At 32.0% G+C, this 15,017-nt stretch overlaps 1 protein-coding gene across 1 annotated transcript; it reads left to right on the top strand.

The window, feature by feature from the left end:
• The first annotated feature begins 2,320 nt into the window (after positions 1-2,320).
• LOC107449828 (uncharacterized) lies at positions 2,321-7,350 on the top strand. Its single transcript, XM_043042003.2, has 2 exons — positions 2,321-2,537; positions 6,710-7,350. The coding sequence occupies exons 1-2, from the start codon at positions 2,336-2,338 to the stop codon at positions 7,348-7,350; spliced, it is 843 nt and encodes a 280-aa protein (XP_042897937.2). The 5' UTR covers positions 2,321-2,335.
• The last annotated feature ends 7,667 nt before the right edge of the window (positions 7,351-15,017 follow it).

The raw sequence follows: 15,017 nt of genomic DNA, 5'->3' as shown, positions 1-15,017 counted from the left end.
AAAATTAGATTTTAATTTTATGTTTAAGATTAATGATGTATTATAAAAGTCAGCTGGGTATAATTTATTTTGGTTTCGCCCGTTTATTCTATGTTATATACAGGGTCTTTATATATTTTTATAATCTTTGAAAATATTATGTATATATATAACAGCTTACGTTGGATTTTTCCATGGAAGATAATGATGGTTACTCATATCAGGAATGTTGGGATTTCACACAGATTCATAAAATATGAAAAAGCCACGCATTTTCGATGACTCCTGCTATTTAACCAGGGAATTGGTTGCAAGAATATCCTTAACTTAATAAAACGTCATACAAATCGGAAAATTTGGCGATTTTGATATGTTCCAAAACATGACGCTGTTCAGACGATAGGGAATTTTTGGGATTTTTTTAATAAGTATTTTTCTAAGACCCATTAACTTCCGAAAAAAATCTTTTAATTGCATATGATTTAATGTAGAAAGACTAGTATGAGACATTCTATATTCTCTCTTTCTCCCTCTCACTGTGTGTGTATATATAATATATACATGCATACAGAGCTTGGACAAAATAATAGAAACTCTTCTATTCTGACCTATAACTAATTTTTTCACGTTTCTCGAGAAATACTCAGAGAATTAAGAATTGTTTTAAAACTTTAGAAGCGTTTAAATCATGCGATTTGAGGGACCGGCAATAAATTACGAACAAAGAATGTTTTTGAACACCTTATATGTACAAAAAAATACAGTGATAAGCTTGTAACTCATGTCAACTACGTTGATTATATGAAATAACTGTACAAAATTTGATAAACCTAGCTTAAATATTCATTTAGATATGGACATTTTTATAAAAAACTAATTTTTTTTGAATTAACGTTTTCTCACTATAACTGTAGAGACATTCAATGAAGTTAACCAAAATTTTTAGAGTAAATTTTAATTAATAATAAAAATCGCATTCCAAACGTTGAAAAATTTTTTTTTAAAAATAGATCACAATATGAGTATTTTAAGTAACCCGTTCATACTGCGCATGTGCGGAAAAAATTTAAAATTTTTTTTCTTCTTTATTTTGTTTAGTATTTGGTAACTTTGGACAAAGCTCTAAATGATAAGGGACTTTCGATAAATTTTATTTTGTATCATACAACAAAATTTCATAACAAATGATAATACCCTAAAATGGTAGTCCGGACAACAAAATGCGATGATATTAGGAAAAAAGCAAATATAATTTAATAAGGAATTATTCAATAAGGAGTAACAAAATTTAATAGGGTCCTATATAATGAAGAAGTCATTTTTAATAAATCTCGTTTAACAGTACAAAATTAATTTTGTGTTAAACCCCTTATGACTTTGAACATACAATAAAAAAGTACAAAAGCTACTCAAACATTTTTTTGAAACTTTTTAAATTTTCAAGATATTCAATTCGAACTTTTTTCATAAGTTACCAATTACGATTCCAAACAAGATAATGATTTTTTTTAAATTTTTTTTCCTGCTCATATCTAGTATGAAAAGATTACTTTATATACTAATATCTTACGCAATTTTTAAGATTTTTTTTGAAATTTTAAAATATTTTTTTTATTAATAAAGAATTACTCTAAATATATTGTGTAATTTCATTGACTATTTCTGCAGTTATAGTATAAAAACGTAAGTAAAAAAAAAAGAAAAAAAAAAGAGTTCTCTTTTAATAAATTGTCCATATCTCTGAATATTGAAGCTAGGTTTATGAAATTATGTGCTGTTATTTGATATGATAATCAACGTAATTGACACGAGTTACAAGCTTCTTGCTGTATTTTTTGTTCAGAAACATTCTTTTTCTTTCGTAATTCATTGCTGGTTTCTCAAAACTCCAAAAACTTTAAACGTTATTGATATGTATAAAAAAATCGCATGACTTAAACACTTCTAAAGTTTTAAAGTAATTATTAAAGTAAGTAAAATTTTAAAGTAGAAATATTAAAAACGAGTTTTGTATATATATATATTGTTTTTAAAACATTTAAAAAATAAACATTTTGATTTAGGAGGAAATTTCGAAACTCCTCTATAAAATGCAAAATTTGACAAAATATATATTTTTTATTTCAGAATTGTCAGAAATTGTTTTTTGTTTGTTCATCAATACTATTATTCTGTTCCTTTAATTTTGAACCAGGAATATTTAGCGCTAAGCTCACTTCAAATTGTTCGAATTCGCTTATTGGCTGTTGTATTTTAGAATATTTAGAAAAACATATTCTTGGAATTGATAGTATTTTGCATTGTTCTTTGGTGTGTAAACAAAAAGTTTGTTGTAATATTTGTAGAGTTATGAAATATGCTCTGGAATCGAGAGATTAGTTGTGAGGAACGGAGTTTATACATCAGGAGTTGTCTCTTGCAAGTGCTCTTACCATTTGAGGTGAGTGCAGAGACGCATTTGAGGTTTAGTGTCCATTTCAGCTCAGTTATGTCAACTCAATTAAGAATTGTTGCTGTCATCTTTTGCTTAGTTTCTTTTTATCTCGTTACATCAGAAGGTAAATTATCTTTTCTTTAAGTCTGTCGTCTCTTTATGTTAAATTCAACGTGATGATTTATATAAGTACCTCTTTTAAGTTTATATAATCTTAAGCGTACTTCTAAAATTAACCATATTAACCATATCGTCGCCTTATGTTAAACTCAACGTGATGATTTATATGAGTGCCTCTTTTAAGCTTATATAATCTTAAGCGTACTTCTAAAATTAACCATATTAAAAAATGGTTTACATAAAAATAAGTTACATTTGAGTTATGGTTGAAATAATTATACACTAAGAAAATTGTTAGAATAGCAGTAGTCTGTGCACTGGCGTAGTTTTAATGAATGTTCGAGGGCGGTTATCTCCTTTTGATATATATATTCTAACTACTTAAGTTACTAAAAACGAATTATGAAGACCTTTTTGTATCTACATCCTCCTTACCGTACAATATCTCTTTAATTTAGTAATGTATAATTTCGGAGGGTTTTTTATCCCTTAAACCCTTCCCAAACCTGCGCCACTGAGTCTGAGGGAGTATCATGGCGCAGTTAGTGTAGCCTATGGGCCACACTTATTCTTTCACTAGGTTAAGATCTGTTCAGCTAAAGTACCATTAAGTGGGGAGGGATTTAGAAATTTAAGAAAGACTTCTCATTTTTCTCGATTTTGCGAATTGAGTATTCATAGTGTGGAGAAGCGAGGGAGGAATGTTCGTTGACACTAGCTGGGACTGAATCAGGGACCTTTGGCTGTGCAGCCGGATGCTCAAACCTCCATGGAAATGGAGGGTAATGCAAGGGTAAATAAAGAAGCTCGTTCACTGGAGGGTGGGTGAACGCTGCACATTCACCCACCCTCCAGTGAACGAGAAATTTTGACTCGTCAGCTGTAAGCGTTTCACGTGATTGTGATCATGTGTGGCTGCGTGACCTAGGGAGTTGCCACTCCAGTACCGTAAGGGTTTGACGTTTGAGACCAAGATGATTTGATTGTTCCACTAAGGAACGGGCCGAAGTAGTGTAGTTCTGCAATCAGCCGAAGAATTTTGGTCCGTGGCTATCAACGTGGGGGAATGTGTGAGACAGATTTTCGTTAAATTCGTAGTACTTTCGTTAGGTTAGGTTTCGTTATGTTCGTTTCGTTATTTTTTGGGTCTTCATTCGGATGCTCTAATCATATAGCAAAGAGTGTACACGTCCGACTAGGGAGCGTTAGGATTTCTGTAATGGACGCTGTAATAGTATAATTTTAAATATTTTAATAGTATAATATAATTTTTACTCACTTTTGTCCCCTAACTAGTGCAAAGTAATATCACTGTAGTTTCGAAATTCGCTCAAACTGTGTGACAATTAACCAGTAAATAAGAATCGTGGAACCGGTGTTGGACAGATGGAGCTTCTTTCCCCTTATATTTTATAAATGTAGAGACTCAGCCTCGTCTAAGATTGCAATTTTTCAATCAATATTTGTGTAATTAAACTTACAATTAAAAAAATAGATAATTTTTTCGTGTCATGAATAATAATTTTTTTTTTATTTCATTAAAGATTCAATCTCACTTTCGGAGGTCTGAACTCGCCCGAATTCGAAGAATTTTATTCCAAGCGTGAGATACATAGAATTACTTAGAATTCGAAAGGTCAAAATTTGCAGTCTCGTTACTCGGTCTTTTATGTTTAAAGGAGGAAATATTGATCATTAAAACCTTTTTATCACAAACCTTTAAAACAAAAAGTGAAGAGAAAAACTGAACAGACGGAAACTTCAAGATGATTATAACTTAAATTAAAAAGGAAAATCTCCAGACAGAACAACAATAAAAGACCTCTGTAATTTTTTACAGATCTTTTTTCCGTAAATTCATCTCTATCTCTTATATAAGAATTTTATTCAACAGAATGATTTTTTTTGAGAATGTTATGAAGTTTTTATTTTGCACAAACAAGCACTCTTGATTCAAGCTGTTTTTATGGCAGCACTTGTTTTCGATTTCTTACTGTAGGTAAATACATTAAGTTTGAAATTTAATAACCAATGTAATACTATCGTATTTATAAGTATTATATATAAATTTTTTTAAGCTCTCATGGGATTTAAGCATTTTATCTTTTAACAAATTAAAACATCGGTTTGCATATTTCTATATAATTTTTCTTTTTTGTGTGTATTAGTACATTTTTTACTTAAATCTATTTATCTTTGTGGCGTAAAAATATGAAGAATTTCAATTTGAAGTGGTTAAAAAATAATAGCTCATCATTTTGGTGTTTGCTGCTCCATATAGACAATTTCCAAGATTTTGTTACGTTGTGCTTGTTTTGAAGGATCCATGATGTATCTGTCCAATAAGAAGGCACCTGGCAGTCATTATCTTCCAGTTTATTTCATTTTTAAGTCATAAATCCAATTTGAATCATGATTCAAAAAGCAATTCGAAGCGAATTCTTGATTGCCATTTTTTTTAAGGTTCAGATAATTTGAACCCGGTTAATACTAATAAAATATATTTTTTTATATTAGACTGGAACAGACAACAATTAGAGAAATAATTTACTGGAAATTGAATAGGAATCCTTTTTGTTAATTTGTAGATTTTGACCAGCGCAAAGTAATGCGAAAAAAAAAATGTATTCGAAGTTTCAAGGGCTCTTGCAAGTTTTTAACAGCTTCAATCAAAGTTTTAAAAAATGAAAAAAAGGAAGATTATTTAATTTTAAAGAGCCCCTGCAGTACTCGGGGCCCTAATCTGCAGCCTAACTTGTACGCGTATCCGGCCTTAAAGTAAACGCGTTTAACTTTTTCGTTATGTATGAGTGCCTACGTATATCCGGCGCCAGCGTGATATAGCTTGTTAACCGCTTCAATCTGCATCAAACTGTCTCTGGCTAATATATTCCATTTTCCTATTTTAGATTGATACCACTAAAAGTATATTTTAAATTCGCCTAACATGTTTTGTAAATCGAAACAAGTTTCATCTGTGTCCAATATTTAGGAGTTAAGAAAAATGTAACAAGAAATCTTAACAAGCAATTTGTACATTTCGTGGCATGGTGCACAGTTCATTGGCGTCATTTCAGCAAACCTGACTGCAGTAACGAAGAAGTTAAAAGGGTAGGATAAAAAATGGCACGATCTCGTGTGTAAGATACAGGCAGGAGATTGAAAGGGGAAGAAACTTAAACATTATTATTTAGACACTCGAGGTATTGTTTCCAATATATTTTTATCACGCTGAACCAAATAGTGTTAAAAAATAAAACTAGTTCAAATGTTATGAAAGTATGGGCAAATGTATTAATTTCGTCTTCTTGGATTAGCAACTTGGATTTGGTCTCCCGGATTTAGAATAAAAAAATATGTATGTAATGATATCTCTCTTGCCCAGATAGCACTGTCAGCAGTAAATAAAGGAGAATAGTAAATATAGAAGAATAGTAAATATAGAATAGTCAATAGGTAAAAGTAAAAAACTGAGCTTTTTATATAAACAATTCTAATAATAATAATTTCAGTCTTATCGACTTGATTTCAATATTTTTCGATTATGCGTAAAAAATGTGCAGGAAACAATGTTTCCCTTCCCAAGATATCAACTAGGTAACGATATCAGACATTTAAAAATGCATAATTTAAAAATTAAACTTTGTGCATTTTAAATCTTTACAGTATCTAAGCCATCCGTTTTAATCTATTTGTAATTGGATTAATCCAATTAAGGAAAAATTATATTGGAAACACCACATCATTTGCCTAGATATCAATGTTTAAGCTTCTCTTTTCCATGGCATATCTCGACTCGTTAGGCCGAGCAACTATTTGTTACTTACTAGAAGAAGGGCACTAAAGCAGTTGGCGCTGGCCTGGTAGGGTTGAATTTTTTTTCTGGATGTTTGTATAAAAACATACTCTTATTTTTCTAATGGAGAAGTATGCGATGTGCGAAATCTATCAAGTGAAGGACAATTCTTAATTCATCATAAAAATAATGTCTCTTCACAAAAATTGAGAATCGGGTTACCTACCTTAGTAATACATGAAAAAATAATTAAAATCTTTAATCAAAATAGTTAAATCAAAAGTAAAGTGAATGAATTTTCTGATTCACTTATTTTTTAGGTATCTAATGTGTATTTTAGTTTCATTTCTAAATTTGCATGCATAATATATATATTTCAGCTGAAAATGACGCCGGTAATGACACGTGTGAGACATGTACTCCTTGTCAATCTTGTCCTGCTTGTTCAACTCAACAACAAGACCTTTTAAATGGATCACTTGAAGTAAATTTTTGCGAATCTCACTGCTACAGACAGAAAAGAATACCTCCCCCAGATGCATCTTCTGCACAGTCTGAACAATCTGATTCTGAGACTTCCGATTCTGAAAAATCTGCTTCTGAGGTTTCCGATTCTGAAGCTTCCGCTTCCGAAGCTTCCGCTTCTGAGGTTTCCGATTCTGAAGCTTCTGCTTCTGAGGTATCCGATTCTGAAGCTTCTGCGTCTGAGGTATCCGATTCTGAAGCTTCCGCTTCTGAGGTTTCCGATTCTGAAGCATCCGCTTCTCACTCAAGGGAATGTGAGACTTCTGGAGATTGTACTCCCGAAAAGCCAGCTCCTGGTACCATATGTCCACCACCAAAGTTAGTCCATTGCTCCCATTGTTTCGACAATTATAAGTGCCCAAAGTGTAAGCCGTGCATATGCAAAACACATCCAGATCCGAACCATTGCCCTAAATGCCCTAAAAAGAAATGCAAGCCAAAGGTATGTAAAATATGCTACAATTTTAAAATAGAATTTTTATTTTTTAAAATTTGAAAACCAGTGCTATACAAGTTGACTGTACTTTTCAAGATTCTAATTGAATTGGAAATTTGAGTTAAGAAATCAATAAAAAATGTATATGTATTTATACGTATACTTATACGTATACAGTATATGTATTTATACATATAAAGTAGAGCGCCGATAATCCGGATCGATTGGGACCAAAAATGATCCGGATAACAAAAAATACGGATATTTTGACAAATCTTCAAAAAAGGTTCTATGAAAGTTTTTAAGTTACTACCCTTTACACTTTTTCTAGGGTAAGGATTGGCAATTGTAGTAGTGTAGCATATTACAAATGGCGTAATGAAGAGTTTTAATTTTTTCTTTCTAATTGTATTTCAAACTTGTTCCCTTATTCGAAACTATTTAAAACCCACATTGAACTAGGCGGAGCGAACGTGATGCTCTTTTCAAGGTCCCTAAAGGATAGAACAAGTCATTTTTCGACCCATTTTAGTTATTTTGGAAATAAAGAAGCTTTTCAGCAAAAAACAATTTTTAGAAGGTGGGAAAAAAGACATGGTCCTTCAACAATCCGGATTATTGAGCAATCCGGTAAATCGGTTTTCAGATAATCGGCGCACTACTATAAATAATTATTTACACATAAAGTTGGTATTTATGTATATAAATAAGTATTTATATTTATAGACTCCGTTCTTTTTCGTATTGGATGGTTACAAGGAGTTCTTCAACCAAATGTGATATTACACTTGAAACCACTTAACCATAACCATCAAATTAAAAAGGTTCATCGAAACTAGTTCACATAAATTCAACCAATTATTTTCACACCTACAGCTTACAGCTTGCAGCTCTCTCTAACCACGAGAGTTGTTTTCGCAGTTACTTCCTCATTGCATTGCAATTCGAATTCGCTTCGCCGACTCATTGGATATTTATATATTTTGGTTTAGCTTCGTATATACACTGATACTACTAATTGTGCGACGCACGAAAGCTCATTTGCCACATTAGATAAGAGAGACATTGACAAATGTGCTCTTCCATCCACGACTGCAACCATTCAATTTGATGTTTAAATAAAAATTAGTGGGCTCCACCCCTGTTTGCTGAAGCTCCTCAATCTCTAAAGATTGATATGCAAACTTACATGGTTTACTTTGCAAACAGTGCTCAGTTTGTTCGCTAAACAAACTGAAATTCTTTTGGAATATGTTCCGTCTTAAAATCTTAAGAATTTAAATCAATTATTAGCATCTTTAAATCTAATTCCTCTTCAAAAAATTAAAATTTTTCGTCAATAATAAGTTATTAAGATAAAATTTTTTAAATTAAAGTAAATGACAAGCAATAGAAAAAACTGACAGAAAAAAATTATACTTAACGAAATAAAAACAATTACTATTAAAGAGTTCTGCGAGCTGGGGAGAGCTGAAAGTAGAAGGTGGAGTTTCCTTTCTTCTTCAGTGACTCGATAGCCCTGGGTGGGCCCTGGCTTTCTTCAGAAGTTTTTTTTGCAGGCTACTCTACATTTGGTGACTTCTCTGCTGTTTTTAACCACAGGAATTATTAGGTCATTATCAACACAGTCGATACATCCACCATCCTAGCTGCATTGATCGCTGCTTGCTTACAGCAGTGATCTTCCTAAGCTTTCTTGCTTGACGGTCAAGACATTTTGCTGGATTTTGATGAGTTACATAATAATAAATTCGTTTAAAACAGCGTTTCTCAACCTTTCAGTATTCGAGGCCCAGTTTTCAATCATAATTTTCATCGCGCCCCCCACTTACAGTAAAATGTATACAACAATAATGTATATTGAGTATTTTTAATTCAGTCTTTAAATTATTTTTAACTAACTACCAAAACAAAAGTAAAGTAAAAATCAGCAGCAATTGAGATTGTAGAAACTATGTTTGGAGTTAATTTTTCAAAACAATTACAGTCCATACCTCTTTCAAATGATACTGTTGCTCGTCGAATTGGTGATACAGCTGAAAATGTAGTGTCAGCTTTTCTCGATGTTGCGTGNCGATTAATCGGTACTTCGAAATCATGAACATATCTGAAACACGTATACCGATATTAATAGAGAGCTTAGTAGAAGAACCAGGTAAGTTACATTTTTAGGAGTATTTATGAATCTCCCAGTGAAAATAGGAAAGTGGTTGAAAACCTCATCATCCTGGCGCGCCTGCTCCAAGACATTATGCTCAGCATCATCCTTATCCTCCGCATTATCCGCATCCTTATCCTCCGCATCATCACCATGGATAACCGTTTTTTTTGTTCTACAAAGCCAATAGAAATTCGAATTTCCAATAGAAATTCGAGTGATTAAATAACAAAAGATATTCATTGCATACTTTTTGATTAATAATAAAGATGATTTTTTCTTGAATTTGGGCTATTGTTGTTATACAAATAGGGCGAGTTTTTAAATTTTTTTTTTAAAATTCTGAAAATTCTCTAATCATCAACTAAAGAGTGTAACAAGTTGAATATAAATTTACAAGTAATATTTAAACAAAAGCATATTTGTTAATTTTTGAAATAATTTGATACATATTTGAGAAAATCGTTGCAAAAATACGTATTAAGGGCTTTTAATACGAAACGCATTAGATCAATGAGAAAAATTTAGTGTGTTTTTTGCATTGAAGCACATCTGATAAATACAGCACAAGTAATTCAATAAATCTTGATACCGTTTTTGCGTCTTTTTCGCTTAAATATCTTAAAATATTTATTGTATTTCATTTTTTGGCAAGGATTCTAACATTCCAAAAATGCATAAAGGGTTCGATTTTGGCACACTTTCTGTTAGTAAAAAAGATACAGACCTTTTCACAGGGGGCAAGTACACTGAATTTAAATGGCAATTTTCAAAAAAGAGACACGTTTTCAAGAGCATAGCAAAAGAAAAAAAAACAGAGTGCATTTTAAGTTTTATCCCTTTGCTCAAATATTTGACACTTTAAATGTAGCCTAATGCTGTTTCTTTTGTACTTAGTTTTTTACTGTATAGTTTTCAACTTATTAATTGACAAAGACTGTCTTTCGACATAACACCATGAAAGTATAATTTAAAAACTTAATTAATAAAACAGCTAATGCAGTTTTTTAAACGAAACATCATAAGGAAAGAAAAGAAAACGGAGAACAAATATTGTAGAGGGAAGAAGAAAGATAAAAATTATGAAAAATATTAAAAATTAAACAAAAAATTAAAAATCCTAAGGTGCTTTTAACTTCTCTAAGGTGCATTAGATGTTTTTCGATAGATGAGGAAGCGATCAAAATGTTATCTACATATATAAAGCAGTAATCTAAACTTTCCAAAACTCTGTCTAGAATTAGCATAGTTTGCGCAGCATTCCTTAAACAAAAAGTCATGTAACATGTAACTGAATTCGGATAAACCAAAAGGCGTTATTATTGCAGTTTTAGAGATGCTTTCTTTATTGATAGGCATAGATGGAAAGCATAATTAAAATTTAAGGTAGAAACGATTTGTAATTAAGTTAGCTGAAAAGTCTTGTATATGTGTTAAAGAGTTATTATCAAGAACCGACTTGGCATTAAGGGCGCGATAGTCGTCGCTTAATCGCCATGAACCATATGATTTCTTAACCATGTGCAATGGAGATTCCTTAATCTGGAGATCATCGTTTGGTTTCGTCAGCAACAGGAGATTAGTTTCTATTACGTGTGCAACGGTAGGAGAATCATCATTTTTTATTGTAAAATTTAAGAACGTCTTCGAATAAAGATTTTTAATCCATAACTAATTCGTTAAATTCCAATATGGGGGGAGACCAGTAATTTTTGGCAATGATTTTTGAAAAATTTTACCAATAGCAGCAGGGATGCGACAGGTGACTATAAATGCAAAAAGTGGTAGAAATTCAATTAATTTTTGTTTATTTATTATCTCGTTAATTATTCTATCGTAGCTACCATTATGATGATTTAAATTTCAAGTTATTCATATTTAAAGGAAAAACATTCTTTGTATAATATTCAACTGTATATTATTCACTTTCAATAGTAAACTAAAAGAAATATGATAGAAAAAATTGCTAATTTTATTATCTTTCAATAAAATAACCACTTTTTCATTTTTAGTCGCCTATGGCAACATTGCGTCAGCTAAACAGTCTACTAGTCTCTTTGCTTTCTAATAATGTATTTTATAGTAATGATGTAGAAAATTTGCATCCAAAATTGGTCGAGAAACATCAACAATTGTAAACGTCCATGGAAAAATACGGTGTAAGCCTATATTCAATAGTCGTTTTCCAAATACGTCAAGTTTTGAGCCTTTAACAGCTAATAAATTCGAAAAAAATGTTGTAGGTTTCTTGCGTGTCGAAAAAGTAGGAGGTATAACATTTAAATCTGTGCCTGAGTAAACAAGTAATTTCAATCCTAAGGACTTTTCATAAATAACAAGGCGACAGTTATTACGGCCTTCAGCGCTCTTTGCCGCACACACTTGGTCGAAGAGTTTCCCTGTAAAGATTTATATTTGATGCGTTTTGTAAATTTATGGCTAAATTTTTAATGATACTACCAAAACTTAGTTTTATCATTTGTTGAACGGTTTATTACATTTTATCGTTTTCGCTAAAATAATCTATTAAGAGTATGCATAAGATGCCTAACCTATCTGAAGTTAACGCTGTTTAGGCTTATTCTGAAAATGGCGCAAACGTCAATCTGAGGAAAAGCGACAGTTTTGTGGAAATGAAAAGCGTTTGTGGTCTAATTTTTTAATATTTAAAAGCGTATACCAATGCTGCATTATCTGGGGCTCATAAAAATAGGTGAAAACGTAGAATAAGGCAGTGATTTCTGAAATTTTTTTCTAAGTAGAAAAATATCACCAAATTCCCGATTTTTGTAAGAGTCTAATAATTTTTAAAGTATTTAAGTTATTCGTTTGACTTTAAAGCCTAAATAATTCTTCACAGCAAAATGATATATATAGTTTAAAATTCTTGTTTTGCTTCAAGTGTAAGGCAGTTAAACTGTCGTTTTTTTATTTTCCTTGGAGAAAGAGCTTCGAAAAATCAGGCTATAGAAGAGGAAATTTTTTTATTTTCACCTTCTATAACCATCATTTAAAGAGAAGAAATACCTTTTCAAAACATCTGGGGTAACCAGTTTGCCCCACTGGTGATGAAATAATGGAATGATGAAATAATGGAATAAATAAAAACTATGTACAATTTATTTACAAAGATAGTAATAAGATGATACTTAAAAGACACGCTGCGTAACTACCACTATAAATATTGAATACCAATTCACTAGTATATAAGACATGTTAACTTGATTCTATCTTGAGGTACCTTTTGATAGATGAAGGTTGACATAGTCATTAATTAATTCCCTTAGTATATTAATACCAAGCCTACTTAGAATGATATACTTATTTTATACTAGCTAAATACCAGATTTTCGTACTGGGTGAATTACAAAAAATCGATTAATCGGTACTTCGAAATCATGAACATATCTGAAACACGTATACCGATATTAATAGAGAGCTTAGTAGAAGAACCAGGTAAGTTACATTTTTAGGAGTATTTATGAATCTCCCAGTGAAAATAGGAAAGTGGTTGACTCAATATGGGTGCGTTAAACGTAACGGAATTGTTTTTGCTTTCAGTTTGATCTCAGCATAACTAATTCAAACTAGTGTTTAGTGTGGTTGAATTATTTTTATTTTTCAAATTAAGCAGTCGTAGATAAAATTATTATTCCCACCTTCTAATAGATTGGTAATAAAATTGTTAGGTGATCATTTTCCCCCCTGCTTACTCTGATTATACCCTCTCTGAAAATATCACTAATCTGGTTTCTCTCTTAGCTCAATCTGGAACAATTTAATTAATTAATCAATCAATTATTTTTTGTTGCCTTCTCAATGGCTTTACGCTATCATAATAAGAAAAACATGTTTTTTTGTAGTTAATTCCATCAAAATAGAGATTAACTGAACTTAGCATTACTTGCCGTGATGATATTGCTCCCGGCTAACTCAATGATAGTCAAAATTTATCAACATCAAGTAATTTTCTCCTGTACATATCCCTTTCAAGAGTCAGTAACATACTTATTACCTCAGTATCGAAATTGAGACTGCTTTTTTAACACTATTAATTAATATTTGGTAATGATTAAAACTCCACTGCTGCTTAGTTTTAATAATGTAGGCTAAAATTGCTCCATGTTCAAATTTTAAGGGATAGCACAAATGGTTCTAAACTCGTATGAGAGAGGCACACACAAAGAGAAGCTTTTCATTTTATTATTTAGTGGAATAGAATGGTCGAATTTCAGGAATGGAATGTAAATCCTTTCATGAAAGACATTTGCTTTGAGAGTGGAACTTAAATTAAAAAAAACACAAAGCAAATCAAGATATCATACAAGGGGCATCCAGAAAGTAAGTTTCCCTATTTTTTTTAAGAAAAGAACTCACACTTTCAGGAACATATTTATTGACAACAAGTACAGCAATGTTTCAGCTATTTTTCAACATAGCCATCACCAGAATTGAGACACTTGCCGTATCGTGGGATCAAATTTTGTATCCGCCTGTCGTAGAACTCTGCCGCCTGTGAATGGAACCAGCGCGTGCCGAAAAACCTGACATCCGAACACAAAATTCAACGCTTAGGACGCTGTCGGTACGGAAAGTGATGTGCACGGTGTTCTGGGACAGTAAGGCCATTTTGCTCATTGACTTCCATCCACGTGGTGAAACAGTAAACACTGACCGTTACTGTGAAACACTACGGAAATTGCGACGTGCCATTCCGAATAAGAGGCGTGGAATGCTTACTGCAGGTGCTGTGCTCCTCCATGACAATGATCTTGCTCCCAGCGATTTTCCCGTTTTCTTACACCTCAAGAGATTCCTGTCCTCCGGTGAGCGTTTTGGCAAGGACGAAGAGCTGAAGACGTTTGTAACACGCTGGTTCCATTCACAGGCGGCAGAGTTCTACGACAGAGGGATAAAAAAGTTGATCCCACGATACGACATGTGTCTCAATTCAGGTGGTGGATATGTTGAAAAATAGCTGAAACATTGCTGTACTTGTTGCCAATAAATATCTTCCTGAAAGTGTGAGTTCTTATTTTTAAAAAAATAGGGAAACTTACTTTCTGGATGCGCCTCGTACATTTAAAGCAAGAGACCAAGAATTTTTATCCGGGGTGGACATTCCTTGATACCATCGCTTTTTCAGTCTCTTATTTTGACTTCTGTTTATTAAACAAGAAATATATAAGAAATTTATCAGGTTTTATCTTCATTACAAAGCAAAGTGCATGATATTTTCATTGCATGATAGTAATCACTTTTTGAGGTTGGCGGCTTTTACTACTTAAGCTTTTACAAGTATTTTTATCGCTGTGCAGCTTATTTACAATTAAATAAAGATGATATAATTTTTAATTACACTTTTTCACTGAACTTCAATTGTATAACTAAATATTTCGAGCTTTTTGATAAAACACATGGCTGAAACCCTATAAAAGATATAAGAGATACATTTTATCCTTTGATATTACGATTACTAATAAATTTTTTGAGCAGTATGTTTTTTTAAAATTTAAGTCCTTTGGCACTCCATCACCCGCTAGCACAAGTCAGAAATTGAATTTTAACA

This window comes from Parasteatoda tepidariorum, chromosome 3, assembly GCF_043381705.1.
Source record: "Parasteatoda tepidariorum isolate YZ-2023 chromosome 3, CAS_Ptep_4.0, whole genome shotgun sequence".
In the NCBI taxonomy this organism is placed as follows: domain Eukaryota; kingdom Metazoa; phylum Arthropoda; class Arachnida; order Araneae; family Theridiidae; genus Parasteatoda; species Parasteatoda tepidariorum.
The sequence above is the reverse complement of the archived record's forward strand: the minus strand, read 5'-3'. Positions and strand labels throughout refer to the sequence as shown.

Coding starts and splice junctions, on each gene's coding strand:
- LOC107449828 (XM_043042003.2), top strand. CDS start 2,336: ATGCTCTGGAATCGAGAGATTAGTTGTGAGGAACGGAGTTTATACATC. Junction 2,538..6,709: donor TTATCTCGTTACATCAGAAG/GTAAATTATCTT, acceptor TATATATTTCAG/CTGAAAATGACGCCGGTAAT.